Here is a 27,096-nt window from a genome sequence, read left to right as displayed (position 1 = left end):
GTCTTTAATAATCCCCAGTTCAGGTCTTCAACAATCCCCAAGTTTCAGGTCCTCAACAATCCCCATTTCAATACCATTTTCTTCTCAACACCAAAGTTTCATCAAAGTATCCAAACATCAAAGTTTGTTTTTCAACATTGAAGTTACTTCCTCCTCAACATTCCCAGAAAGTAGTCACAAAAAGATGTTGCAGCAGTTGCAAGCAGTAAAATAAGAGGTTACAAACCTTATGTAATTTATTGGTTTGGTAAGCTACTTCTAACCAAAAAGAGCCTAAATAAAAAAAGATAACAAAAAAAATAAAATAAAAACAGACTAATCAAAAGAATGGAAGAATAAATAAAAATATTAGACGTTTATTTGTTTGACTTTAAAAAGTTAGTCAAGCCTTATGACTAGTCGGCTGATCAAAATCCCCAGTAGAAATGTTTCAGGTTTCAGTAACAGGATGGCCTTGGTAACTTTTGTACTTCTTAGGTTCAAGTATAGGAATATGGCTTCCTCCATTTTGTGGATAGGTAATAATTTCCTCGGGCTCTATAAGAAATAAATAAATAATATTATGAATAATAAATTATAAAAAATTTTACTTGTAAAAAATTGCATGCCTCAAAAATTTTCGTTCTTTTCATTTATTTAAAATTTCACACAGAAAAGCCAGTCCAGTGGACCTTGAATTTTTCGTTTTTTTATTGTCTTAAGATATAAAGGCCAAAGTCAGGGTTTGAAAAGTTGAAGCTGTGATTTTTCATTCTGGTCAACGTCAAACGTATGTTGTGATTAGATTATAAAAATACGTTAAAAACGTCACAGATATACGTCACAGAATTCAAGAAGGCGGAGCTATTGTTTCACTTCCTCGCATACACCAAAGGAATAGTGTGATAGGCTTATGAAAATTTGTCACACACGGCACAGATGTGCGTCAGATATTTTAAATGTCACAGATCTAGCATACCAAAGAAATAGAGTTCCTGGCTTAGTAAAATACGTCATCAAGTCTAAAGTGACTCAACAAAAGACATGAGCCTGGAAAATTCAGGATTTTTGAAAAAGGATTTTCCAGGAGGGGACACGAATTTCGCCACGAACTTTTGTTTTATTGAGGTTGGAAAGGAGGTATTGTGTTATGTATATATATATATATATATATATATATATATATATATATATATATATATATATATATATATATATATATATATATATATATATATATATATATATATATATATATATATATATATATATATATATATATATATATATATATATATATGCGACGAAGACCACACTGCCTTTCCATCACAAACAACAAAAGTACGAAGAACAAAAGGGAAAACTTTTGTAAGACAGTGGAGATAATTTGAATGAATATTTCGGCTCTATGTCCAAGGGTCGTTCTCAGCAAGACAAAAATATATAAAAGAAAAAGACTCACAACAACATGCGACCAACAAAACCAAAAAGTGGAAATTTTTCAAAACAGTCCTAGCATCATTATTCAGCGAAGTTCAACCTGAGACCTGGTTGAACTTCGCTGAAGTAATGATGCTAGGACTGTTTTGAAAAAATTTCCACTTTTTTGGTTTTATTGGTCGCATGTTGTTGTGAGTCTTTTTTATATATATATATTTTTGTCTTGCTGAGGAAGGCCCTTGGACATAGGGCCGAAATATTCATTCAAATTATCTCCACTGTCTTAAAAAAAGTTTTCCCTTTTGTTCTTCGTACATTTGTTCTTTGTATATATATATATATATATATATATATATATATATATATATATATATATATATATATATATATATATATATATATATTTTTTTTTTTTTTTATATATATATATATATATATATATATATATATATATATATATATATATATATATATATATATATATATATATATATATATATATATATATATATATATATATATATATATATATATATATATATATATATATATATATATATATATATTTATATATTTGACAGTTCGTGGTTAAGAACTGCAACCATGAAGCAACCCTATATCTGACAGTATTCAAAACTCTTAAAAGGGAGTTTTGATAACAATATAAAAATTAAAAGAATCGGTTCTTTATGAGGTTAATCGGTTTTCCAATTTGTAAAATTCGTTAAGTTTAAATCTAACCACAAAATTTACTTACTTAGTCCTCATATTGGGGTGGCATTAAGAGTGTCGCCAGCCTTTTCCACGTGGAGGGGTCAGCAGCAAGGGCCTCGAAAGCGGAATTCATGCCTGGTCCAGGGATTTCCTGAGACTATTATTCTACCGGAGCTTGGGACTTCCTCTTTGATATTTACAGCCACTGCTGATTGGGTAAAAGTCATATAGAATCAGAGCCAGAGTATCTGAAGGCCTCTGCAGAAGATGAATCAACCAGTAAAGTGTCCGCTTAGCAGCCTGGTGGGAAAAGAGCGACTGGGAGGTCATACCTAGCAGACGGTCATTGCTGAAAAAGTCTGTCCATCGGATTCCTTAAATTCTCCAGAGACACTTAGATTGTAGAATATCGAGACACCGATAGACAGCTGAAATTACAGGCCATGTCTCAGCCGCCTACAGCCGGATCGAACAGACTGAGGCACTAAGGATCTTCATTTTGGTAGCTCATTTGATCATTAGCTTCTTCTAAACATGGCTCAGCATACCGAAGACGGCAGAGGCCTTGGTCGAGGGAGTAGTAACTTTGTTATTGATGCTGCGTCCGAAGATATAATAAAACCATGGTTAGTGAAATGGCTAACCACTTTGATTTGGTTTCTGGCGATCGATTAATTTGATTTGTCAGTGTCAAATTTTGGCTGCACTACTATAGCTTTTGTCTTCTTCTAATTCATGGATATTCCGATCCTGGCAGCTTCTTCTTGAAGCGTGTTCAGGGCCGTGAGTAGCTCTGACTTGGAGTGGGTGACCAGTGCTATGTCATCAGCAAAATCATAATTGGCGAAGCTCAGCTTCTGGGTCGTGTATGTTTCATAACATGGTCAATAATACCATTGAATAGCTTAAGAGCAACTAAACAACCTCGCCTGACTACCGTTCATGTTAGAAAGAACGTGCTGCGTCTACCATCTATTTGCACACAACTCCCAGTCTCTCGGTGCAAGACTCTGTGTAGATGGACATGTTTTGACGGGAAGCCTGTTGCTGAAAGGATATTCAATAAGGAATCTCCTTTCAGCAACAGTGGGGTTCTCTACAGTGGAGTTCTCTGATGCGCTGAATCTGATGGTGCAATTTTCATTAAGATTCCCTGAATTTATGGAGTTCTTTTCCCGCCTCTTTTGAAAATCAGGAAATTTTTCTCAGGCTCGTAGCTTTTGATGGGCAACACTAAACTTAATGAATCTTAAATATTTGGAATCAGCATAAATAACCAATTCTTTTGATTTATCTATTGATTTTAAAATTTCAGTTTTTTTTAAAGTTTCGGTTACTATTGAGCCGATTCGCTTACTTTCACTCGATTACCAGGAACTATATGATTTGCCCTATGGTGAGTATATGTTCTGCCATTGATCGATCAGCCACAAGACGAGCCCGCTCTACTTTGCGCTTTCCTCGGAGGCGTGTAAAACATCGTTGCGACACCCCTATAGAAAAGAGATTGCCTGGTGCTGAGAAGTGTTTTCCCTCTAAAGTTAGAGGACTCCTTCTTGGAACTTTTTCTCTGCCACAGTGGTAGGATCACTTCTGTACTCCAGTGTTTTGGGAAAATCTCTGAGTCCCATATTGCAGTGGACAGGATTTGGAGCCATAGTAGCATAGTTCCGACATCATTCTTGAGCAGCTTCACTGGGATTCCGTAGATGCTACAAACTTTGCTGTTTTTCTATTTCTCCTATGCGGTCTGAATTTATACCACTGAGAACGGTTCAATGTCAACATTAAAGAGGTCATTATGGATCACAGGCTGGGGAATAGCAGAAGTCACTACAGATGGAGAGAGAGTGGTTTTCTTCAGCAGAAACGAGGAGTTTAAAAGTAGAGAGAAAAGCAGAGGCACAGTTAGACACAAAAGTAGACACAAAAGTTGGAATTTTGAGAAAACTGTCTCTATTTTCGGGAAAGGTGGAAAATGCTCTTGTGAGGGCGAAAAACTCAATGAATGATCTCTCAAGCCCCCATTTACAAGAATATGGAGTTTTGCATTTTTAGATTGATTGTGCCAAACCAATAGTCCTAAAATATCAAGAGAAGGTTCTTTGGAAAGGACATCAGAAGCCCCATCATATTTTCAAGTAGCAACAAATATTGTTCTACAGCAAAGTATTGATTTCAGCTAAGATGGGGTGACGAACGACGAATTTGAGCAGAGATAGAGATATCCAGTTTTAATTTAGCATATATTATTGAAAGCGTGAATTTTGTTTTACTGAATAAAAATTAAAATTTTCTTATTAAAGTTCAGGATATGGCAGTAACCTAAGAACAGAAAACGCTAAAAATCAACTAAAAGAAAATATCATTTGATAAATTTGAAAGCTTTGGAAGTTCCCTGTGGTGCTACCCACTATGATTGAAAAGCTTGCTGGGAGAGGGAGCGTAATATTTCACTGTCTTTTCAAATAACTTGTGTACTTAAAAAACACATTCTCAATTTTACTTCTGATTGTGGCTAATCTCCTTGGAGAATCGCTAACCCTTTGTCTTTGAGACAGTCAGGCAACGCCGAGGCTCAAAAAATAATTTTAAGATATCGTATCCCCCAAGACAGAAAGTTGAATCGAATGTTAGTAAGAGAGGCGTCTTTGTGTTTGAGAAGGAGGGTCAATTAAGTGAGACTGATGGATTCATTCCAGGAGATCCAAGTTGCAGAGGCACAAAAATATTTAAGAGTGGGGTTTAAGGTAAAGACTAATCTTTTTTTTTTATTTCCAGAACATAGTGAGAAGATCGGTAGGAGGTGTTGGAATTTAGCTGTAAGGAATCAGGTAAGGGATATAAGAGAAATTAGCATATAGGGAGGTTTCTAGGAATAATGTAGCATCCGTGATGCATTATACATTGGAAGTTTCAGGGATGCCAGAAAAATGATAAATAGGAAAGAGCACAGCTAGGATATTACACGAATGGCGAGGTATAAACAGAAACACTAATAGTTTAGAAACAAGAGGAGATTTAAGAATTTTTCCACTAATAAGTTGTGAGCTAATCAATGTGATTTGGCTCTAGGAACGTAATGCGAAGATACCAAGAGTGCAGCTATTTTTTCAGGATTCAACATCTTTTATTAAGTACAATAATTCATACCGGTATAAACAAAGCACAAATATGCTTGAAAAACGCAACCAGTACACAATTACTAAATTATACAACTAACAAAATCATCACTGAAATAAACACAAATAAAGAAAAAAAAGAAATGTTGATAAAAATTACAGAACAATAAATTAAAATAAATATTAACAAAAAAAACTTAAATTGTCCTCTCTCACAATCCAGTCCCACCATCACCAACTGCCCGCAAGGAGATGCTTCTTTAACCAGTTTTGAAATTGTGGCCCACTTTCCGCTTCCCCAACTGAAATCAACTTATTTAGAAGCTTTTGGAAATGGGTCTTCAGATTCATGGTTGTACCTGATAAGGAATATTCTGGAGTGGGGGAATTGTGGAGTAATTGATTAGGAATGGATATTGAGGTTGAAAAGATGATAGGAAATATTTTACGAGATTAAGAGGTAAAGAAATGGTAGGATGAAAGAAGTCTCTCTTGTTCCTTGCACTTCTATATGGTGGTAAAAAGACATGGGCGAAGTGGTCTTTTTTTGTGAAGTAAAAAAAAAAACAATTTTTCAAATGAAAGTAAGGGGCAATATCAAAACTAAAAACGAACAAAAATTATTACGCATATGAAAAAGGATATCCCTCCTCAAGACCTCACTCTTTACGTTGAAGATTTTTTTTAAAGCTTTATTACTCTACTTTAACGGCCCTTGTATTTCGGGAGTTAAGATAAGATAAGATTTATTCTTCATTAAACACAGATACAATGATGCATGTTAATATTCCCCCAAAGGCTCATTGGCTTGTAAAGAAGGGGGAAGACAAATGAGTTACTTACTCAAAGGTCAAAAACAAAACTAAATTTAAAATGATCACTTACTCACAGGCAGAAGAGCAAAAGGAGAAGAAAAGAAAATATAGATAAAATAAAACTATACGAAAAAAGGGAATAAATAAACTAATTTAATTAAGTAGATTAAATAGACTAAAAAAATAATAATAAAAATACTATAATAATAAAAAACAAAACAGATAAAAATAACTTCTACGAAGCCAAAGAATTTTTAACAGTTTTTTAAACGAACCAAATGAGTGGCACCTTCGAGCCGATTCAGGCAACTTATTCCAAACAATATGACACGCCGTTAAAGGATTAAAATCTGACCTTATGCAAGGAGTAAATGGAACTTGAACATGATTTGTCATATTGCGAAGATTATAATTATTATGATCAGAGGTACAAGATAGCGGAAAACTTAGGGGCTGGGGGGGGGGGTCACCATGAAGCTGAGAAAATGTAAAGCATGCACATGAAAAAATGTATAGTGACTCAAGATCATGCAATGGTATAACTAATGAACGATTAGTTTCCTGAATGAGGTGTCTAGCTTTATTGTAAACCTTAGAAAGTGGTTTTAACAGTGAAGGAAAAGTTCACATCCACACAATTGGACAGTAAGAAACGTAAGATTGGATCAAGCAGTGAAAGGGATTTTCAAAATTGATCCAGGAAAAGTATGTCTAAGTTTCCTTAAAATACCGGGGCTCATGCAAATTTTCATTTCAATAAAATCAATATGACGTTTTAAAGATAGGTTATCATCAACAAGAATGCCAGAAAAACGAGCATGTCGGTATTTAGATCTATGAATTATTCCATTTGCCTGTTGAATTTCTGAAAACAGGAGATAAACCTGAGAAACACGCGAAAAAATAAAAACACTGGACTTCAAAAATTTAGGATAAGATAATTATCATCAAGCCACAAAATCACCTCTCAAACAAATTTTCTAAATTTAATTGAAGCTCGTATTTGCAGTTTCCTGAAGTGTTAAGTGTACTGTCATCAGCAAAACATACAAAGACATTACTTGAAGGTGAACTATAGTTGCCATAATGGGGAAGGGAAGGCTTAAAATGGCAAAGTCCGCAGCAATTAATAAGTGTCTGCTTTTTTACTATATACGAGAGATCATTTCTTAAAATAAAAAATAGGATATGCGCTTCGACTAATCCCTAGGGGACGTCGTAGTTCACATGTGAGGGTGACAAGAAAGCTTGTTCAGCAGAAATTATCCTATACTTCAAACAAAACTGGAACCAAGGAAATACATTTCCCCTTATTCCAAAATGAGACATCTTCGATAGAAGAATTTCATGGGTTAAGGAATCGAAAGCCTTACGAATATCCAGGAATACAGCAGATGGAATCAATCCCAAATCTAACGCAGAATGAATAAAATTCAAAAGGACCATGGAGGCATGTTCAGTGGAGTGCTGCGTTCAGAAACCAAATTTAAAATCATTACGAAATTTTTTTAGATTTTAGGAAAGTAAGGAGACGAGAAAGCATAGCCTTTTCAAATATTTTACTGAATACAGATAAAATTGAAATAGGTCGATAGTCTGCCGGATCATTTCTTGGTCCACCCTTATACAGAACGATAATCCGAGCACGCTTGAGAGCATCCAGAAAAACTCCACATTCAAAAGAAAGACAAACAAGTTTTGTTAGAGGCAAAACTATTGAAGGAAGAATAGATTTAACTACCTTAGTAGGGATAGAGTCTGGCCCAGATGAGGACGAGTTTTTCAAGCCATTAACAATTTTAGTAATTTCACTTACTGTTATTGACTCTAGAAACATAGACTTAACACAAGAAGGGCCGAGGTAACATCTTAAGTCCAGCTTAGGCCGAGACAAAGTAACTGTAGAAGTAATATTCTTACCAGTATTAGCAAAGAATGAAGTGAATGCTTCTTGGACATTAAGCTCACCCTCCACAGCTTTATCACCAATGACCAGACTCACAGGTAAAGAGCTAGACTGAGAACTGGGTTTAAGTACAGAATTGATTACCTTCCAAGGTTTACGAATATCATTGCCACACGCACCAAAATTATTTAGATAATAGAGAGATTTGGCTTTCCTACACAAGGAATTATATATATCCCGGTAGATCTTGAATTGACAAAGACGAATAGCACTTGCTGAAAGTGTAGCGCATTTATAAGCTCCCTAGAGACTAATTTTCCTTCGCCAGCTTTTGAGAAGTCCGGATGTCATCCATGGGTTTAGGGGAACAATCCTTTTAGACCTATGGTTAGAAAGTGGTACTTTACAAATGCTAAGAATAGCCTCTTTTATGGTTCCATGAAAGGACTCAAATAAACCAGAGAAATGCTTATCATTATCAAGCAAGCTCCACGAATTTTCCGCTAATTTAGACCTAAGAAGAGATAACCCTTTCTCGCCAAACCTAATAGTATAGGAATCAAATATCTGAGGCCCGGTCACTCTTCCCTGTTTAAAGCTGAATTGAGAATATATTGGAAAATGATCGGAGATATCACTAACTAAAACCGAGTTTTCCTTCAAACTAAGCGTAGAGAAGATACTTTCAATCAAAGAACCTGTAACATCAGTTGCACGCGTTAGGATAGATGTATATGGTAGAGTTCCTGCGGCAAGCATGGTTGAATAAAAATCAACTGAAGCCGAACACTTTGAATCCATCGAATTTATATTAAAGTCACCCATTATGATTAACTGACACGGACGTTTCAGTATTATGTCAAGTATTTCCTCAAGATTCCGAAGAAAATAGGGAACATCCGCACTAGGAGAACGATAAATATTGCCTATGATTAGATCAATACCATTAGATCTAATTTCTATAAATTGTGACTCGAAATAAGTATCTTCAAAATTCCTTGATAAGTCATCACAAAAGCAATAACGCAAATTGCAAGATATATACATGACAAGACCTCCTTTAGCCATCTTGCAGCGGTTTATACGTTCCATTTTGTAACCATGGATATCCAATAGCATTTCATTGCCAGAATCCAAAAACGTCTCACATAACCCACAACGTCAGGCTGTCCATCCGAAATAATTTGTCCCAAATTATCTATTGACGATGAGAGACCCTTAATGTTAAGCTGAAGTACTGTCTGATACAAACTTCCTTTGGTAACCTCCTCTCCCCCAAATCCGAAACATATTAACCATTACAAATAGGGTTAATTTTAATCATATTTTGATTAGCCTGACTCACAGAATTATTGCCGGTACTAATTATACTGAGAGGATTATTTTCAAGCTCTTAAAGGCGACTCTCGCGGCTTAAAGTATTTAAAAAAGCTGATTTTACCATTTAAGCCACCAGATGAACCAAAAAGTAAAACCTTACTTAAATCCACTACAAAAGAAAAACCTGTCAATAGATTAGAAGAACAAAAATAACAAGTCGGACATCAGGTATTATTGGAATGAACCATTAGCTTGGAAAGAAAAACAAAAATGAAAAAATAAATAAAAATAAAGTAAAAAAACGAAAATCAATGACCGGTGGAAGGCATTTACAAATTAAGAAAAATACTAACAAGTGATGCTAACCAGAATGCATTCATGCAAATAGTTTATTTTACGTACTCGAGTTTCATCCGAAACTTTGGCTAGAACTTGTCCATGATCAGACCAAACACTTCTTGGGCCAAAGGTACTACGAGCCGCATTTAAATAGATCGCGACGCTGTTTAGTAATGTTTTCAGACACACATACAACCGAATTAACCAAATTACTTTTTCCTGCAATCAGTTTTCCAGCAATATCCTAGTTTTAACCTTTTACTAAGACGAGGGAAATATTGACATTCTAAGTTTGTGTATCATGCTCACGATATTAATTAGCCTTTAACAGGTCAGTTTTATTGAAATCTTGCAAACACGTTATTTATATTATCACTTTATTCAGATTATCTATCAATTCCACATTGGGGTTTTGTTCCACACCGTAGAAAATTAGGGTGTCAAGTAAGGTATCCTACTCAAGTTGGTCAACCCTGTTCTCCATTTTAGAAATTTTATTTTCAAGCAAGTTCACAGCATTATAAAGTCTTTGAAGGGTTGATTAATTTTTTTCAAATTTAGCATTATATTCAAGGGAAATAGAATTATAAACTTCGTTCACAATATGTTCGCTGATAATTTCAGAAGCACGGTGATCTCTCATTGTGTCTGATACGACACGAGAAATGCCATAAATTAAATTTAACTTACTATTCATTAGTCCCTCTTGAGTTTCATTTATTATTTCCTTTAAAGTTGATGCTGCTGCAGAAGCCGGAGTTGATGGTACTAGACCGGATTTTGCTTTAATTTTAGTTGGTAGAGACAAGTCGGTTTTGCTCATACCCCTGGAAATATCAGGGAATAAGCACTCCTCTTCAAAAGCCTCATTTTCATATATATGTGTCTTCGTGTAAACCTCACTAAAGTGGTAATTCCAGTTGTGTGAATGTGTTACAGCTTTGTTACGCACCGAATGGATACCTTAGCAAAAGTCTAGATGTCTACATTGGTTTTTCTAATCTTTGGTGGTTTATACAACCATTGGTGGCCATAAGGGGTGTCCTCGAAACGAAACAAGAATCAACTTGAACAGTTTGTGTTTCTACGTTTTACGACCGATAGTCACGAGGGGGGGGGGAAATTCAGGTAACCAACTTCAACAACTAAATGTTCCAATCTTCCACCCCGAAGTACTCACGTTTGTAATATGTGCTTAGTTCCTTACACAAGTTCAAATTTCAGCAAGGACTATATCCGATTCAATTGAAAACTTGTTTAGCTCTTCATTCGTTGAACTCTGACAATGAACTGAACTCTGACAATGAACTGGTTATTCTTAAAGCATTCAGGCACAAAGTAAAATTCTAGCGTAAAATAGCGGGGTCATGAAGAGGGGTAGCCTTTTTCATACAAGTAATAATTTCTGTTAGTTTTAAGTTTTGATATTTCTCCTTACTTTCAGTTGAAATAAAATTGTTTTTTATTTAATTTCTGATCGCTTTGAAATGATCCCAGGAAATCCGGCTTCCCCTCCACGGAAAACACCTCTATGGAAAGTTGTTTCCACATAAAATATCCCGTCCCTTGCCAGAGAAATTCTCCCCAGACAATTCCATTCTAGCTGAAAATTCCACCCGGAAAGTTTCTTGCGGACGATTCCAGGTCAAAATTTTCTTAGCTCACTTTCATTTTAAAAATTATTTAATTTTTGATTGTTTTTAGAATCTTTCCGGAAATGCCCTCCTCTGTCAAAAAGTTTTCCTGTGAATAGCCCCCCCCCCCTAGTAGAAAGTTGTTCCCGCAGAAAGTTGTCTCTGGGAAACTTATACCGTGGAAAAACTCCCACGTGGAGAATTTATCTCTTGAACCCCCCCCCCCTACTGCAAGGTCCTCTAGACAATTCCAACCCGGTAAAAATTTTCCCCCGGATAATTCACCTTAACATCTCCATATGTAAAATTGAGTCGGCAATGGGAAAGTAAGACAAGTAAAAATAATTTCACATAGGACTTCTGGCTAATCCCCAGAATGTAAAATACTCCCTGGAGAGTTCACCCCTGGAAAATTCCCCCCCCCCAAAAAAAATAGTCGGTATTATGTTTTCCGGGGTTTTCCCAACAATTTCCCAATAACAAATGCTATACGTTAAAAATGGGAAAATTCATGAGTTACAGACCTTTCCCCATGGACTGCGGGGAGTCTTGTTATCCCTAGAGGCATCGTTACTGGGCTTTTCAACCGTGTTGAACAAAATGACTATCTCAAAATTTTAATCGGTCGACTTTGAGGGAAAAAGGAGGGTTGGAACAGGGGCTAGTTGCCCTCCAATCTTTTTGGTCACTTAATAAGGGCACTAGAACTTTTAGGTTCCTTTAGAATGAGTCCTTGCCCAATTGCCTAGGACTATTCATTTGATGCGATCACCCCTGGGAAAACAAACAAAAAAAGAAATAAACACGCATCCATGATCCTTCTTCTGTAAAAAAATAAAAAATTCCACATTTTTGCACATGGGAGCTCGAAACTTCTACAATAGGGGTCTCTGATATGCTGAATATGATGGTGTGATTTTCATTAAGATTACTTGACTATTAACGGGTATATATATATATATATATATATATATATATATATATATATATATATATATATATATATATATATATATATATATATATATATATATATATATATATATATATATATATATATATATATATATATATATATATATATATATATATATATATTTTTTTTTTTCTATCTCTCTCTCTCTCTCTCTCTTTTTTTTTTATATATATATATATATATATATATATATATATATATATATATATATATATATATATATATATATATATATATATATATATATATATATATATATATATATATATATATATATATATATATATATATATATATATATATATATATATATATGCATATATATATGTATATATTTGACACATAATCTAATTTAACGGTATGATGCGGTATGATAAAGGTATTCGCATTTTAGCTTTTCATAAACATTTATGATGTGTTTGCCTAATAAAATCGATATGCTCGATGAATTCAACCTGACGGTCAAGTTTTTTTTATTCACCAATTACCGGTTAGATCTATGAAGCGTAAATGATTTGAATTAAGATGCGGTGAACATCCTAAAGTTCAACTAAAATTAAAACAATTGAATGAAGAAAATAACATTTTCATCCATATGTTAACTAATATTAATGTATAAATTTACGCACAAATGGAATAAACATTCAAATAGCATGTTTCAGTTTAAAGTTAGTTCAGTTTAAAATTTTACTGATAAACGCTATGACAATAGTGATATTTTATGTATGTCATCTGTGCAAAATGAGATTTTATAAATTGAGGTCTAAAAAAGGTGTAACAACCCATTATAAGAATACCATCATAATAAATCTCACAACTCCAGGGCCACACGATTAACAGGAAAGTTCACAATACTTTTATGACATTTAAGAAGAGTATCCTTTTTGAAGAAATACAGAAAACTTTACCACCTTTAAAAATTTCAAGCAGTTCGTGGTTACGAACTGTAAGTAAGGAGGATGCGGTCCGATAGTAACCAAAACTTTAAGAAAGAGAGTCTTGAATGTTTATTCAAAATGTATAAAATTCATCTAGTTTAATGTTACCCATCAAAATTTATGAGCCTGAGAAAATTTACCCAATTTTGAAAAAGGAGGAAAAACCCCTCAAAACATAAGGTAATCTTTATGAAGATCACAACCTCAGATTCAGCATTTAGAGAACCCTATCGTAGATTTTTCAAGCTCCTAAATACAAAATTGCGGAATTCCGTATTTTTGCCAAAAGCAGGATCACGGATGCGTGTTTTTTTGTTGTATTTTTGTTAGTTTGTTTAATGGCGGGTTGAGGGGTTACCTGAGAGGATATTTCCATTGTGAAACATATCATGGTTGAAGGGAATTTTCCATGGCGGGGAAACTGAGTTTACCGGAATTATTTAAAAACGATCAGAAATTCAATCAATCAATCAATCATGTTATTTATAATCCATCACAAAAATCTGGACAGAGCCCAGAAGAAGACAGAGTAAAAATCAAGAAAAACAAAAAAGAAACAACAGAAATAAAAATACACACAACTACAAGCAATGGATAAACAGAAATGACCAAAGATGTGAAGACTTCTGGCATTCAGTAGAGAAATCACAAACACGCACCTCAATAATCCCAGATGGGTTTACCCCATCTGATACTTTCTTTGCAGAAAAGAGTTAATTGTCCAAGTTGAAAGTTCTATTAAATACTTTTCAAATTTAAAATAAAGGCGATGAACTTGCTATTTCTTAACACAATTAAAAAAAGACCAAACAGGAGCAAGGGTAAGCAAGTGAGTAACTGTTAGACTATTATATAACTGAGACGGGGGAGATCTACTCATATACGACACGTTTGAAGCCAGGGAGGCATACGCAGCCCGGATCTTACTAGAATAGGTTTTCATTGCCAGGTTTACAGTTTCTTTCTGGTTTGCTCCAATAGGCATGTTCAAATAAAAAACAAGGCTTTTCAACTAAAATTAAGCAGCAACTCTAAAATTTAAAACGAACAGAAACTATTACGTGTACGAGGGGGATTGCCCCCTCCTCAATATGTCGGTCTTTACGCTAAAGTTTTCTTAGAACTTTTAAAAAGGTTTATTGTTCAAATTAAATTATTCTTTATTATCTATTAAATTATTAAATTATCATTCTTATTATTCTTAGTTCTGTGACTCTCTACCTTTGTTCTGCCATAGGAATGATGTATGGACAGATGGATGATAGACCTAACTCTAACCTCACCCGGACTATCTGTCTTAGCTTTTTCTACAATTAACCATGGCTTGATGCCAGCAATTACTTGATTTTAATTGCAGTCCTTCTTAAATTGTGTTTCAGGAGTCTTTCTTAAGTAATTGAAACAAAAAGCCAAATCTTAGCATAAGGAGCGAGGCATGGAGAAGGGGGCAACCCTCCTCACACACATAGTAATTTCTGGTCATTCTAAGCTTTGGTGTTGCTCCTTACTTCCAGTTGAAAAACTTTTTTTTTTAAATTTAATAACAAGGTTACATTGGCACTTGAAGAATATAGCTAAGTTGCGAAAACTAAACAACAAAAATCAGATTAGCTTAACAAATTTAATCTCAAAGCCTTAATACTAATGTTTTTTGATATGTCAAATTTATTTTTTCATTTCTGATTACTTTTTTCTTTTGAAGTATTTCCCCCTTTTTCCCAGGCTCATAACTTCTGATGGGTAACTCTAATCTCAATAGATTTTAACCATTTAAAGTCCCAATAAAAAGCCAACTCCTTTGATGCAAATTTTGTTATCAAAATTCTTTTTTTAGAGTTTTGGTTACTATTAGCACGAGTTGCTCCTTACTCGAAACTGCGTACTATTGGTTGTAACGAGGTCACAACTCTTGAAGCTGTAAAATAAAATTCAAATATAATTCGTAAAATAAAGGTCAGATCAGCCTGCGTTTAAAATTAATAATAAAACAAGAAAGCAGTTCAAGGAAGAAGACATTCGGGGTAAAAAAGAATTACACATTCTTCGCAGGCTTATCATATTAAACTAGCATTCACTCGAGCTAGCAGCCAGATGCATTTCCTCAGATCTTCTTTAGGGCTGGGACCGCAAGTGTTTTGTTCTCCTTAAAACCAAAGCACCAAGGACAGTGAAAATGAAACCTGATTGCTTGAATTGGTAAAGTGGAAACTTAAACAACTGGAAATTGGAATTGAAATTTGAATTTTTAATGAAGAATTCCTATATGTGCAGTTTTCGGTAACAAACGGTACCAAATTTAAAACAAAGAAACCCAGTTTAAGAAAGGCAACAGCCATGAATTCTTCAAAAGAGTCAGAGAATTATCCACCAGAATAGATCCTACAAGTCCATAATCTTGGACAAACAGGGGAACTATGTCAATAAAGCTCAACCGAGGGAAGGAATATTTTATGGAGAAATTAAACCAACAAATAGTGACGTTTCAAGCTACTTCAGAAACACAAAACATGACACCCCGCCACTCCAATATGATCCAACACCAAAGAGGCCTGACAAGCTACCAAACCAGAATACTGACTAATATCCCCCTTCATTGAGTACAAGCAAACACTAATCATGTTATTGACGAGGTTCAAGCTGGGTTTTGACCAGGAGGATCAACTATCGTCCACAGTAATATATTTACTGTGGACCATCTGATGGAGCGATACATTGAGTTTAATAGAGAGCTCTATCAACTATTTGTTGATTTTTAACAGGCTTTTGACCTCATCTGGAGGAAAGATCTGTAGCATATTCTAAAACATTACGGAGTCCCAGATGAAATCGTCAGAATTGCCGAGGACATGCACGATCAGTTCAAAAGCCAAATTCTAACTACCAATGGGCTCTCTGCTGAATTCCCAACAACTTCTAGAGTCCTACATGGATGCATCCTATCCCCACATTCGTTAAACCTATTCCTGAATGTAATTCTTTCCCTGATGTCTTCTGAGTAAGGGGAGAAAATAAATAAAGACAGGCAGACAGTATCTCTCAAGCAACGAAACTGTTTGGGATGCAGATTAACGCAAACAAAACAAAAGATATGGTTGCAGCATACCAGATTACTATAAAATCCCCCTTTATAATTATCGATGGTGAGTAAGTGGTAACAGTAGATCGTTGTTTTATTACCTTGGCAGTCTATTAATAAATTGCCATCCTGTGGACATTAAACCCGCCTAGACCTTGTCAGCTCTAGTTCCAGAAGAGTCTCAAATTTATTGAAGTCCATCCACCTTTCAAACCATGTAAAAACTCACCTATTTGACAATCTGACTAGCTTTTGCCAGCTCTATTTTCAGAAGACTCTCAAATTTACAGAAGTCCATCTACCTTTCAAACTATGTACAAAATCACCTATTTAACAGCCTGCTCTGTATTGGCGTGAAACATGGACAATAAAAGTCGAAAACGAGCGCACCTTTCCCATGCTCGCAATGAGATCGGATAGCGGAGATTAAGTGCCGTACATTAACCGTGTCACAAAGGAAGAGGAAGAGATGAAATTACTTAAGTCACAAGACATCATCCCAAACAAAGTTAGAAGACAGTAACTACGCTGATTTGGCAACGTCAAGAAAATGGACCCTATTCGACTACTAAAGATCTAACTCGAAGGGACTGTTGAGGAGCGGCAACCACGCGAACGACCTCGTAAGAGGTGGATTAACAACTTTTATCAGCAGCGTATTACCCAACTATCCAGAACTGCACCTGACAGAACAGCATATAGAGCACTGGTGAAACAAAATTGAAAGGAGTGGCCCCTAAACGTTCTATGAGGATGGATGGAACTTAAGTAAATAAATAGTAAGTAAGAAAATAGATTGTCAATGCTCAAATTTTTACGGGCAAATAAAGTTGTCAAATTCTTACGGACAAAAAAAAGTTGTCAAATCTACGTAATAATTTTATTTATTTCAATGGTTCAAAATGGCAACACAGGTTGAAAATGTGGTGCTGCTTTATAAACACCATAATATAATAATGGTTTTCAGGTATCAATAGACCTAATATCGATCCAAGGGGCAGAAATCATTTTTGTTTTTAACTTGGTTGAATTTTTTGGTCCAAGGAGGAGTTCAGAGAAAAATTTATATTTTTTTTGTTTTTCTTTTATTTTCGTTCTTAACAAAAACCGAATCCTTGAATGTTGACTTATCTTCATTATCATTTTTAACACAAAATAAAAAAAAACTACTCACGTGGGTGGAGTCCAGAACCCCATTGGTACGGCAACACTGCAATTACTTTTGGTCCTGTCACAATCACCACACAGGCCAGACTTAAATGTTGGATTATCAGGGCACGGAACTGCCAGAAAGCGGTTTGCACTTGCCACAGACTCTAAGAAATACCTCCAGGCTCTCATGTGACTACACGCAGCTGCAACATATAACATTATGCTTAGTCATCTCTATTAGAGGCAACGCTCTGGCGGTGCTTCAGGCAACGGCAACGTTGCTTTACGGCAGTGCTTTACGGCAACGCTTCAAAGTATTCTCCTTATTTTTTTTTCAGAGTCTCTTCGAATGGAGAATGTGGCCGCATAAACTTTGGAGGGGCCTCATTCGATTAGAAATTAAAATTTCTAGTGCTCTTTTTAATATTCTTACTTGAACAAAAGGCAACCAGCCTGCTGATTTTCCTCTATTAGCATCCAATCAAAATTTTGTGATGGCCATTTTGTTCAGAACAACCCAAATGTCTAATATACATGCGACAGGGTTAAAGTAACCCCCTAAAGGCCCTGGGGCAAGGGCTATAGGGCATACATATTGGCCATTGTAAACATTTAAGGTTTTTTAGGGGGAAATACAGGCGTTTTTGATCCTCGGACTCTAAAAAGACATAGGGTATTAAGTTGAAAGTTTAAAGGATTGTTGAGAGGGATATCGATCAAAATCAAAACACACTATGTGTAAGCTGGTTGTCAAAAGGGCAAATCAGCAATAGCTAAGCAGCAGCTCAACGTATTGAGTTGAAACTTTCAGGGTATTTTGAGGAAAATGTTCAAGAGTGGTCAAAGGGGAATCATCCCCCGTGCCTTTGTAGATGCCTCCTCCTCTCAAAACATCAGAATTTTGTGAACTCGTTTTGTGCAAATTATTCAAAGGTCTGATAATATGCCTCCGTGGATTCTATGCCCCACTCAGTTCCAGGGCAAAGATTATAAGTTATACATTTTGTCCATTGTTTACATACAGGATTTATCATTAGGGAAAGAGTGAATATTTGAATCTGAGCCTGTCCAAAAAAGCTAAATATAGTAAGCTGAAACTGCAAAAAATGTTGAGAGGTGTTTTGAACTAAATTAAAAGGCACAATGTGCATCCACTTAAAAAAAGGCGTGTCTGCAGTATATTAAGAATGGTTGAAGTTAATAAGTTGAAACTTTCAGTGCATGTTGAGGGGGATGTTGAGAAGCTGTTGGAGGGCACCAACCCCTTACCATACCCTTTATAGAGACCCTGCCACCAAAAGCATCTGATCGAAGTTTTATCAAAAAGCCAGCTTATCGGCATTGCTACACCTCGATTGATTGGCTCATTCGATTGGAAATTCAAGGATCTAGTGCCCTTTTTAATAGTTGAAAGTGATTTAAGGGCAACTAACCCCCCCTGTCACGTCCACCTTTTCCCCAAATACATCCAATCAAAATTTTTACATAGCCATTTTGTTCAACGCAGTTGACTTCCAGATAGAAATTATGTTTTTGAGGAGGACACTGATAGAGCCTTATGTTTTTGAGGAGGACCATGATAGAGCCCACCCAAGTCCCTGGGGCAAGGGCTTTAAGTTATGTAAGTTGTTCGTTGTTGATACATAAGGCTTGTTATTGGGAAAATGGACATTTTGATCCTGGGTCTCCAACAATGTATAGGGTATTAACAAGGCCATATCCAGGAGTGGAGGGGCTACCTGGTTTGACCCCCCCCCGAATTTTTTTACCGAGTCGAAAATAAGTCGAAGATTAGTAAAACCTAGGTAAAAATCAGTAAAAGTAGTCGAAAAATGAGTCAAAAATTAGTACCCCCCCCCCCCGAAAAAAATCCTGGATCCGCCCTTGGGTATTAAGGTAAAACTTTCAGGAATTGTTGAGGCAATGTCGAACAAAATTAAAATTATATACACTATATGTGGGATGGGTGTCAAGAGGGCGTATCAGTGATTTTCATTAAAATCTAATACTTTTATGAGGTGTTTCCTCGTTTTTTCAAAAATTAGGCAAATATTCTCAGACTCGTGACCTTTAATTGGTAAGACTAAACTTGATGACATTTATATGTTTAAAATCAGCATCATAGGCCAATTATTTTGATATGTGTATTGGTATAAAAATTCCGTTTTTTATAGAAATGGTTACTATTGAGCCAGGCGCTCCTTACTTACAGTTCGTACTGTTTGATAGAAAATCCAAATTCAAATTGTAATTATAATTATATTCAAATCATAATCAAATTACAAATTATATTTGCTATTATAAATAACAAATTATAATTATAGTCATTTATAATAATAAAAATGGCAAAATTTGAAATGAGTTTTCTGAATTTTTCAAAAAGTGGGTTGTATATTTTCACCTTGCTAACTATTCAAACATTGCGACAAAATTTCGATTTTTTTTAAATGTTTGATTGAAGCATTTGTTTTTTTTTTCAATGAGTACTGTAAAATCTGATATCCTTTTCGATATCGCATGAACTTAATTTATTTTTTAATTTTGGGTTTTCATTGGTTTTTATTGTTGTTTTTTTTTTACATTGACTCTCCGCGTTTGGTTTTCCTTTGATATTTTGTTTTGGCATTTTCCTTTATTTTTTTTTGTTTGAGCTATAGAAGAGACGCGGTTGTCTTATCGAAACATTCGCTTTGTTTTTTTTTTTCTGTAATTCTCCGTAGTGGAAATCAAAATTTTCAATTGAGAACATCGTATGAATCTGACCAAATACATTATGAGATGTTTGATAGAGCTGTTTGATAGAACTGTTCGGTAGAAGCCTCCGTATCATAGGCAGCGCATTAGCGCTGCCTAAGTAAAGAACGATGTTGGGACAATGTATTATTTATTTTTTTGCTTTTTTTTCGATACCAGGGCACTTCGTATCAAAGGAGTTGTCGTAGAAACTTCGAAAAGGGCTCATTCGATTAGAAATTGGAGTGGCTAGTACCTTTTTTAATAGTCGAAAGTGATTGGAAGGAAATTATTCCCCCCCGCCCATCATTCCCTCAAACACATCTAATCAAAATTTTGAGATAGCCATTTTGTTCAGCGTAGTTGATTTCCAGATAGAAAATATAGTTTTGAGGAGGACACTCCCCTACAACCCTCAGGGCAAGGGTTTTATGTCCTGGGGGCATATAAGAACGATGTTGGCACAATGTATTATTTATTGTTTTTTTTTTCTTTAGAGCAGGACACTTCGTATCGAAGAAGTTGTCGTAGAAACTTCGAAAAGGGCTCAGTCAATTGGAAATAGGAGTGCAAGGCTGTATCCAGGGGGGGGGGGGCTACCCGGTTAGAACCCCCCCCCCCCAAAAAAAAAAAATTCCGAGTCGAAAATTAGTCGAAAATTAGTAAAACCTCAGAAAAAATTAGTAAAATTAGTCGAAAACCGAGTCGAAAATTAGTGAAACCCTCCCCGAATAAAAAAACTGGATCCACTCTTGTTGGAGTGGCTTGTGCGCTTTTTAATAGTCGAAAGTGAGTGGAAGGCAACTAACATTCCTTCCACGCCCCGCCATTTCCCGAAACACATCCAATCAAAATTTTGAGATAGCCATTTTGTTCAGCGTAGTTGATTTCCAGATAGAAATTATGTTTTTGCGAAGGACACTCCTCCACAGCCTTCAGGGTAAGGGTTGTAAGTTATGACCTGGGGGCATATAAGGTTTTTATAGTAGGCGTTGTCGTAGAAACTTCAATAAAGGCTCATTCAATTGGAAATTCAAAGGGCTAGTGCCTCTTTTAATAGCCGAAAGTGATTGGAGGGCAACTAACCCCCCCCCCCCTCCACACCCACCTTTTCCCCAAACACATCCAATCAGAATTTTGAGAACTACGTTGATTTTATTCAACGTAGTTTTAAGTTCTGGAAATTAGGTCTTTGAGGATGACAACCCCCCCCCCCCCCCACAACCTTTAGGGCAAGGGTTGTAAGGTGTGTCCTGGGGGCATATAAGGTTTTTATACAACGCGTTGTCGTAGAAACTTCAAAAAGGGATCATTCAAATGAAAATTGAAATGTCTAGTGCCCTTTCTAATAGTCGAAAATGATTGGAAGGCAAGTAACCCCCCATCCACCATTTCCTCAGACACATCCGATAAAAATTTTGAGATAGTCATTTTGTTCCACACCGTTTAAAATTCAGGAAATTATACCTTTGAGCAGGACACTTCCCCCACAGTCTTTAGGGCAAGGGCTTTAAGTTATGCCCTCGGGGGCATATAAGGTTTGTATTGAAATCTTTGAAAAAAGACTTGAAAAAGGGCTCATTCGATTGGAAATTCAAGGATCTAGTGCCCTTTTTAATAGTCGAAAGTGATTTGAGGGCAACTAACCCCCCTGTCACGCCCACCTTTTCCCCAAACACATCCAATCAAAATTTTTACATAGCCATTTTGTTCAACGTAGTTGACTTCCAGATAGAAATTATGTTTTGAGGAGGACACTCCCCCTGAGCCCTTAGGGCAAGGGTTGTAAGTTATACCCTGGGGACATATAAGGTTTTTATAGAACGCGTTGTCGTAGAAACTTCAAAAAGGGCTCATTCGATTGGAAATTGAAATGGCTAGTGCCCTTTTTAATAGTCGAAAGTGATTGAAAGGTATCTAACACCCGTTTCACGCCCACCATTTCCCCAAACACATCCAATCAAAGTTTTGAGGTATCCATCTTGTTCCACGCAGTTTAAAGTTCAGGAAATTATACATTTGAGTGGGACACTCCCCCCACTGTCTTCAGGGCAAGGGTTATAAGATATGCCCTGGGGGCATATAATTTTCTATTTAAATCTTTGTAATAGAAACTGGAAAAAGGGCTCTTTCGATTGGAAATTCAATTTTTAATAGTCGAAAGTGATTTGAGGGCAACTAACCCCCCTCTAACGCCCACCTTTTCCCCAAACACATCCAATCGTAATTTTTAGATACCATTTTATTCAACGTACTTGAAGTTTTAGAAATCAAGTCTTTAAGGATGACAACCCCTCCTCCCCCCCCACAACCCTCAGGGCAAAGATTTTAGGTTATTCCCTTGGAGCATGTAAGGTTTTTATAGAAAGTGATGTTGTAAAAACATCAAAATGGACTCATTCAATTGGAAATTCAATTTGCCATTTTGTGTAACGTAGTCAAAAGTTCTGGAAATTAGGTCTTTTAAGATGATAACCCCCTCAGAGCCCTCAATGCAAGGGTTGTCAGTTATGCCCTGGGGGCATATAAGGTTTATATAGAAAGTTGCTGTAGAAATTTCAAAAAGGGCTCATTTGCTTTGACATTGAAATTGCCCTTTTTAATAGTCAGAGGTGAGTAGAGAGTAATTGACCCTCCTCTCACGCTCACTATTTCCCCAAACAGATTCAATCAAAGTTTAGAGATAGCCATTTTGTTCAACGTAGTTCAAAGTCCTGGAAATTATGTATTTAACGATGACAAACCCCCCAGAGCCCCCAGGGAAAAGGTTTTAAGTTATGCCCTAGGGGCATATGAGGTTTTTTATAGATAGAGCTATCGTAAAAACTTCAAAAGGGACTCATTCAATTGGAAATTGAGAGGGCTAGTGCCCTTTTAATAGTCGGAAGTGACTAGAGGGTAACTAGCCACCCTCTCACGCGTACCACTCCCCCAAAGACATCCAATCAAAATTTTCAGATAGCAATTTTGTTCAACGTAATAGAAAGTTCTGGAAATCAGGTCTTTGAGGTTTACAACCCCCCAGCCCCCAGGGCAAGGGTTGTAATTTATTCCCTGGGGGCATATAAGGCTTTAAATGCAAATGAATGTGCATTGTCAGTTTTATATACATATACTGATATTTAGTAATCAAAATGTTAATATTATTTGATTTATTAAAGTTATGAAAGTGAGAACATTTATATTTTCTTCAGTAAAGTGCAAATTTTGTTCTGGCCTTGGAAAGGCGTAGGGGTTTTGAGCCCAACTTATGTTAATTTCTGCTTGTTTTGAGTTTGACTGATTATTTATTGTAATTTCTGTTCGTTTTGGGTTTTATTTATTTATTGATGCTGATTTGTGGTAGTTTGACGCTTGGTAGATTATTTGTTTTATTTTTGCTCATTTTTTTGTTTAATGGAGTTCTTTAATTTTTTTGAAGAACTTATTTTGTAAAGTTTTTTTAATTAATTTTAAAATAGACTGCATTAAACCTTCGCTCTGGTTGATTTGCTTTTGAGTTAAGCATTGTTCAACTCATTCAATTACGCTCAGGTTACATAATTAGTGCAGTAATCGTGCGGGACTTTGACTTCATCCATTTTTAAAATTATGACTTTAAAAATGGAAAAGGGGATAAAGATTTTTCGGTATTGGCAGATTCAGGGGGCAGGGGGACCCCGGTCCCCCTCCAAGGTTTTTTTTTGCGACCTCTTATCCTTTTTTTTCTACCCTTTTTTCAGAATAAAACTTTCAATTTGTTCAATTTTTGGCACCTGTGTCACATTGGACTTCCCCCAAGATTTTGCTCTAGATTCCCCCTGTCCTTTAGAGCCTTTGCTAGCCCATAGGACGTCGAACCAACGTTTCCGGTGTTGGATCGAAGCTGTGACTGTCAGTGGCGCTTCTAGGCCTGGGTGGGGGGGGGGGGTTCTGACATATGACACTAAATTCATTTGATTTTATATTTTCAAATTCCTGTGGTATACCTCCCCCCCCCCAGAGTATGGCCTAAAATTGCTACTGTTGACTATAATTCGGCATTCATCTTTTACAAATTATTTTGGACAAAATAGGGCATATGACTTGCTAAAACTATTGTATAAAATGTACGAAACCAAGTGTTTGCATTTAACAGATGACTTGCATGATGATGATCAAGGTCATGATGATGATCAAGGTCATGATGATGATCACGGTCGCCAAACCTATAAATAAATTGGCGAAAAAGAAAGAGAAATGTTATTGCTAACCACTCAAAAAATTGTCTTCCCTTGTTTTTCGAGGCGGGGCTCAAACAGTGGCGTAGTTTCGTCAAAATCCTGGTGGAAGGGGGGGGGGGTAAAATTGGGGACAATTTTCTCAAAATCAAGCAAAAATGACAGTGAAAACTGAAGAATGAGCCATGTATAAAGGTAAAGATATCTTAAAGAAAAAAGACCCGTTTCTGCGGATGCCTAAATTATCCAGGTTTACCTTAGTTTTTAAAAGATTTCTGAAGAAACTAAGTTTTAGCTGGATGGGGTAAACTAGAGTCGGGGAGGAGGGGGGGGGGGTAAAACCGAGGGTCGAAATGGGAAGTTACCCTCTTTTCTTTGTCCCATGGCAAATTACGCTCCTGGACTCAAACCCTCCAGGTCTTTTTGGCCATGACGATTCTAATAGTACATAGTATACGTTAGGTTAGGTTATTAGGTACAAAATATGGGTGAAAAACGGAAAATAAATCACTAAAACAATCAAGATGGCTAAAATGAACTAGTGAAAATATGCTGCATATTTTTGTTCGTTTTATTTTGGCCTGACACCTCGTTTTCTTTCTTTCTTTCTTTGTTACATCTCGTTGCTCTTTTTCCTTACTTTAATATAAAGATTATTTTTTATATTATTCTCGTGATTAGCTTAAGAATCAAAATATCTGATCCTAATTTATTAGTTGTAATTGGTGTCTTTTGATTTATTTCAATAAATCCTCAGCATTTCCTGAAAGTTTGAACGGAATGCTATTAACCCTTCCTGCTAATTTGTAGATATGCTCTTTTGATAGCTGGGATGCACATAGAGTCTTCTGATTGAGCTAAAAAAAAACGGCAAAAGCCAATCCTGAGATATTGCGGTCTTTTGACACCCTGGATGCACACACTTTCGTAAATTTCATCATCCCCCCTCAAAATTCTCTGAATGTTTCAACTTGATACCTTTCCCTAACTCTCCTTGAAATATTCAAGATATGCTGTTTTGACAGCCTTGTGTATATAGCCTGTTTTGATATTGTTTAACATACAACTGAGCATTCAATGAAAAAGCGAATTTAATACCCGCAGTCTTTCCTAAAATCAATGTAGATACCACCTAGATACGCCCTTCTGACAACTTGGATGACATTTTGACAAGCAATATGTAGTTAAACCCTTTTGATTTACTTCAATATTTCTAGTTTTACTACTAATTGTAGATTCCTCCTAGTGATTCCTGCATTCGGAATCACTGTCACAAGTAATTGCAGTCACAAGTGGTTTCAACCACAAAGTACTCATAGTTCAAATTGAATTAGCCTTAGTAACAGTTACAGTCACAAGTTGTCGCCGTAGTTAGTATGCCCAATCACAAGTAGCTACAGTCACAGGTAGTCAAAATCGCAAGAACTCATATTCGCAGATGCAAGTATTCACAGCCATAGTCAAAAGTAGTCACAGTTAGAATCAGTTGCAATGGCATTCGCTGTCACAAATAGTTGCAGTAGCCGTCACAAGTAGTTGTAGTCTAAATTAGATGCAGTCCCAGTCGCAAGCAGTTACACTTGCAAGCAATTAAGTGTTTTGATTTAGTATTGCATTTTTCTTAACATTTCCTGAAGTTTCATTGTAATACTCTTATCCTTTTCTGACACACCCAGAATCAAATATCCCTCCTCCCCCTTTCCAAGGGTAAATCCTGTATTAAAACAATGGGCAGAATGAATAATCCTTTCCTTGGGGGCTGTGGGGGGAAGGTATGGGATTCCCAGAGGCATGATTATTAGGTCCTTTGACTATGTTGAACAAAGTGGCTATTTTAGAATTTTGATCAGTGTCAAGGGGGGGGGGATCTGAAAAAGATAAGGGGACCCTTTTCCTTTCAGCACCTTTCAACATGTCCAGACACTTTCAACTTAATATATCCTCGGCTAATCTTGAGGCAATCTTTTGACAACCAGCCTGTATGTAGTGTGTTTTGATTTTGTTCGGCACCCCTTAGACATTACCTGAAAGTTTTTCCTTAATAAAGTATGTCGTTTTGGAGAGCAAGGATTGATCTTTGCTCTCCATAACATTTGTCCCCTTTTCTCAAAAACAAGTCTTATATAGATACAACGAGAAACTTTTATAACTTACAGCCCTTGTCCCAGGGGTTGAGGAGAGTTATATCATCCCCAGAGGGAGAATTATTTGACATTCAAACTATCTTGAACCAGCTGGCTACTTCTGACTTTGATCGTATGTCTTTGACACACTATCGGAGGACATACACATAGTTTGCTATCCCCAAAGGCATAATTGTTAGAATTTTGACTATTTTGGACAAAATTGCATTTGAAATTTTTTATTAGTCATGAGAGGGAGTGGGCTTAAAAAGGCCGAAGGCTTTGGTTGCTGTTTGATCACTCTTCACTATCCAATTCAGCATTCCCTGCAATTTTCAACTTAATATCCTCAGCCAATCTTTAGGTATCACATCATCAGATTCAGCGTATCAGAAAACACTACCGTAGTGGTTTCAAGCTCCTATCTGCAAAAATGTGGACTTTTGTATTTTTTTGCTAGAAGAAAGATGACGGATGCGTGTTTGTTTTTTCCCAGGGGTAATCGTATCGACTCAGTGGTCCTACAATATCATGATAGGGCTCATTTGAACGGAAATTAAAAGTTATAGTGCCCCTTTTAAGTAACCAAAAATATTGGAGGGCAACCTGAGCCCTCCCCTCCCTTTTGCC

General features: G+C 36.1%; 1 protein-coding gene across 2 annotated transcripts in view; it reads right to left on the bottom strand.

The window, feature by feature from the left end:
- Positions 1-352: 352 nt before the first annotated feature.
- Positions 353-27,096, bottom strand: part of LOC148943923 (inactive pancreatic lipase-related protein 1-like) — a 144,706-nt gene continuing 117,962 nt past the window's right edge. For both annotated transcript variants that reach the window (XM_089101913.1, XM_089101914.1), the window contains exons 6-7: positions 17,434-17,614; positions 353-537 (exon numbers count right to left, since the gene is read on the bottom strand). In XM_089101913.1, coding sequence (XP_088958039.1) covers positions 480-537; positions 17,434-17,614 — 239 coding nt within the window. In that variant the 3' untranslated portion in view covers positions 353-479. The remainder of the gene's footprint in view (positions 538-17,433; positions 17,615-27,096) is intronic.

This window comes from Artemia sp. Qi Xiang Cuo, chromosome 15 (genome assembly GCF_049724085.1).
Source record: "Artemia sp. Qi Xiang Cuo chromosome 15, ASM4972408v1, whole genome shotgun sequence".
In the NCBI taxonomy this organism is placed as follows: domain Eukaryota; kingdom Metazoa; phylum Arthropoda; class Branchiopoda; order Anostraca; family Artemiidae; genus Artemia; species Artemia sp. Qi Xiang Cuo.
This window is presented reverse-complemented; position numbering and strand designations above follow the sequence as displayed.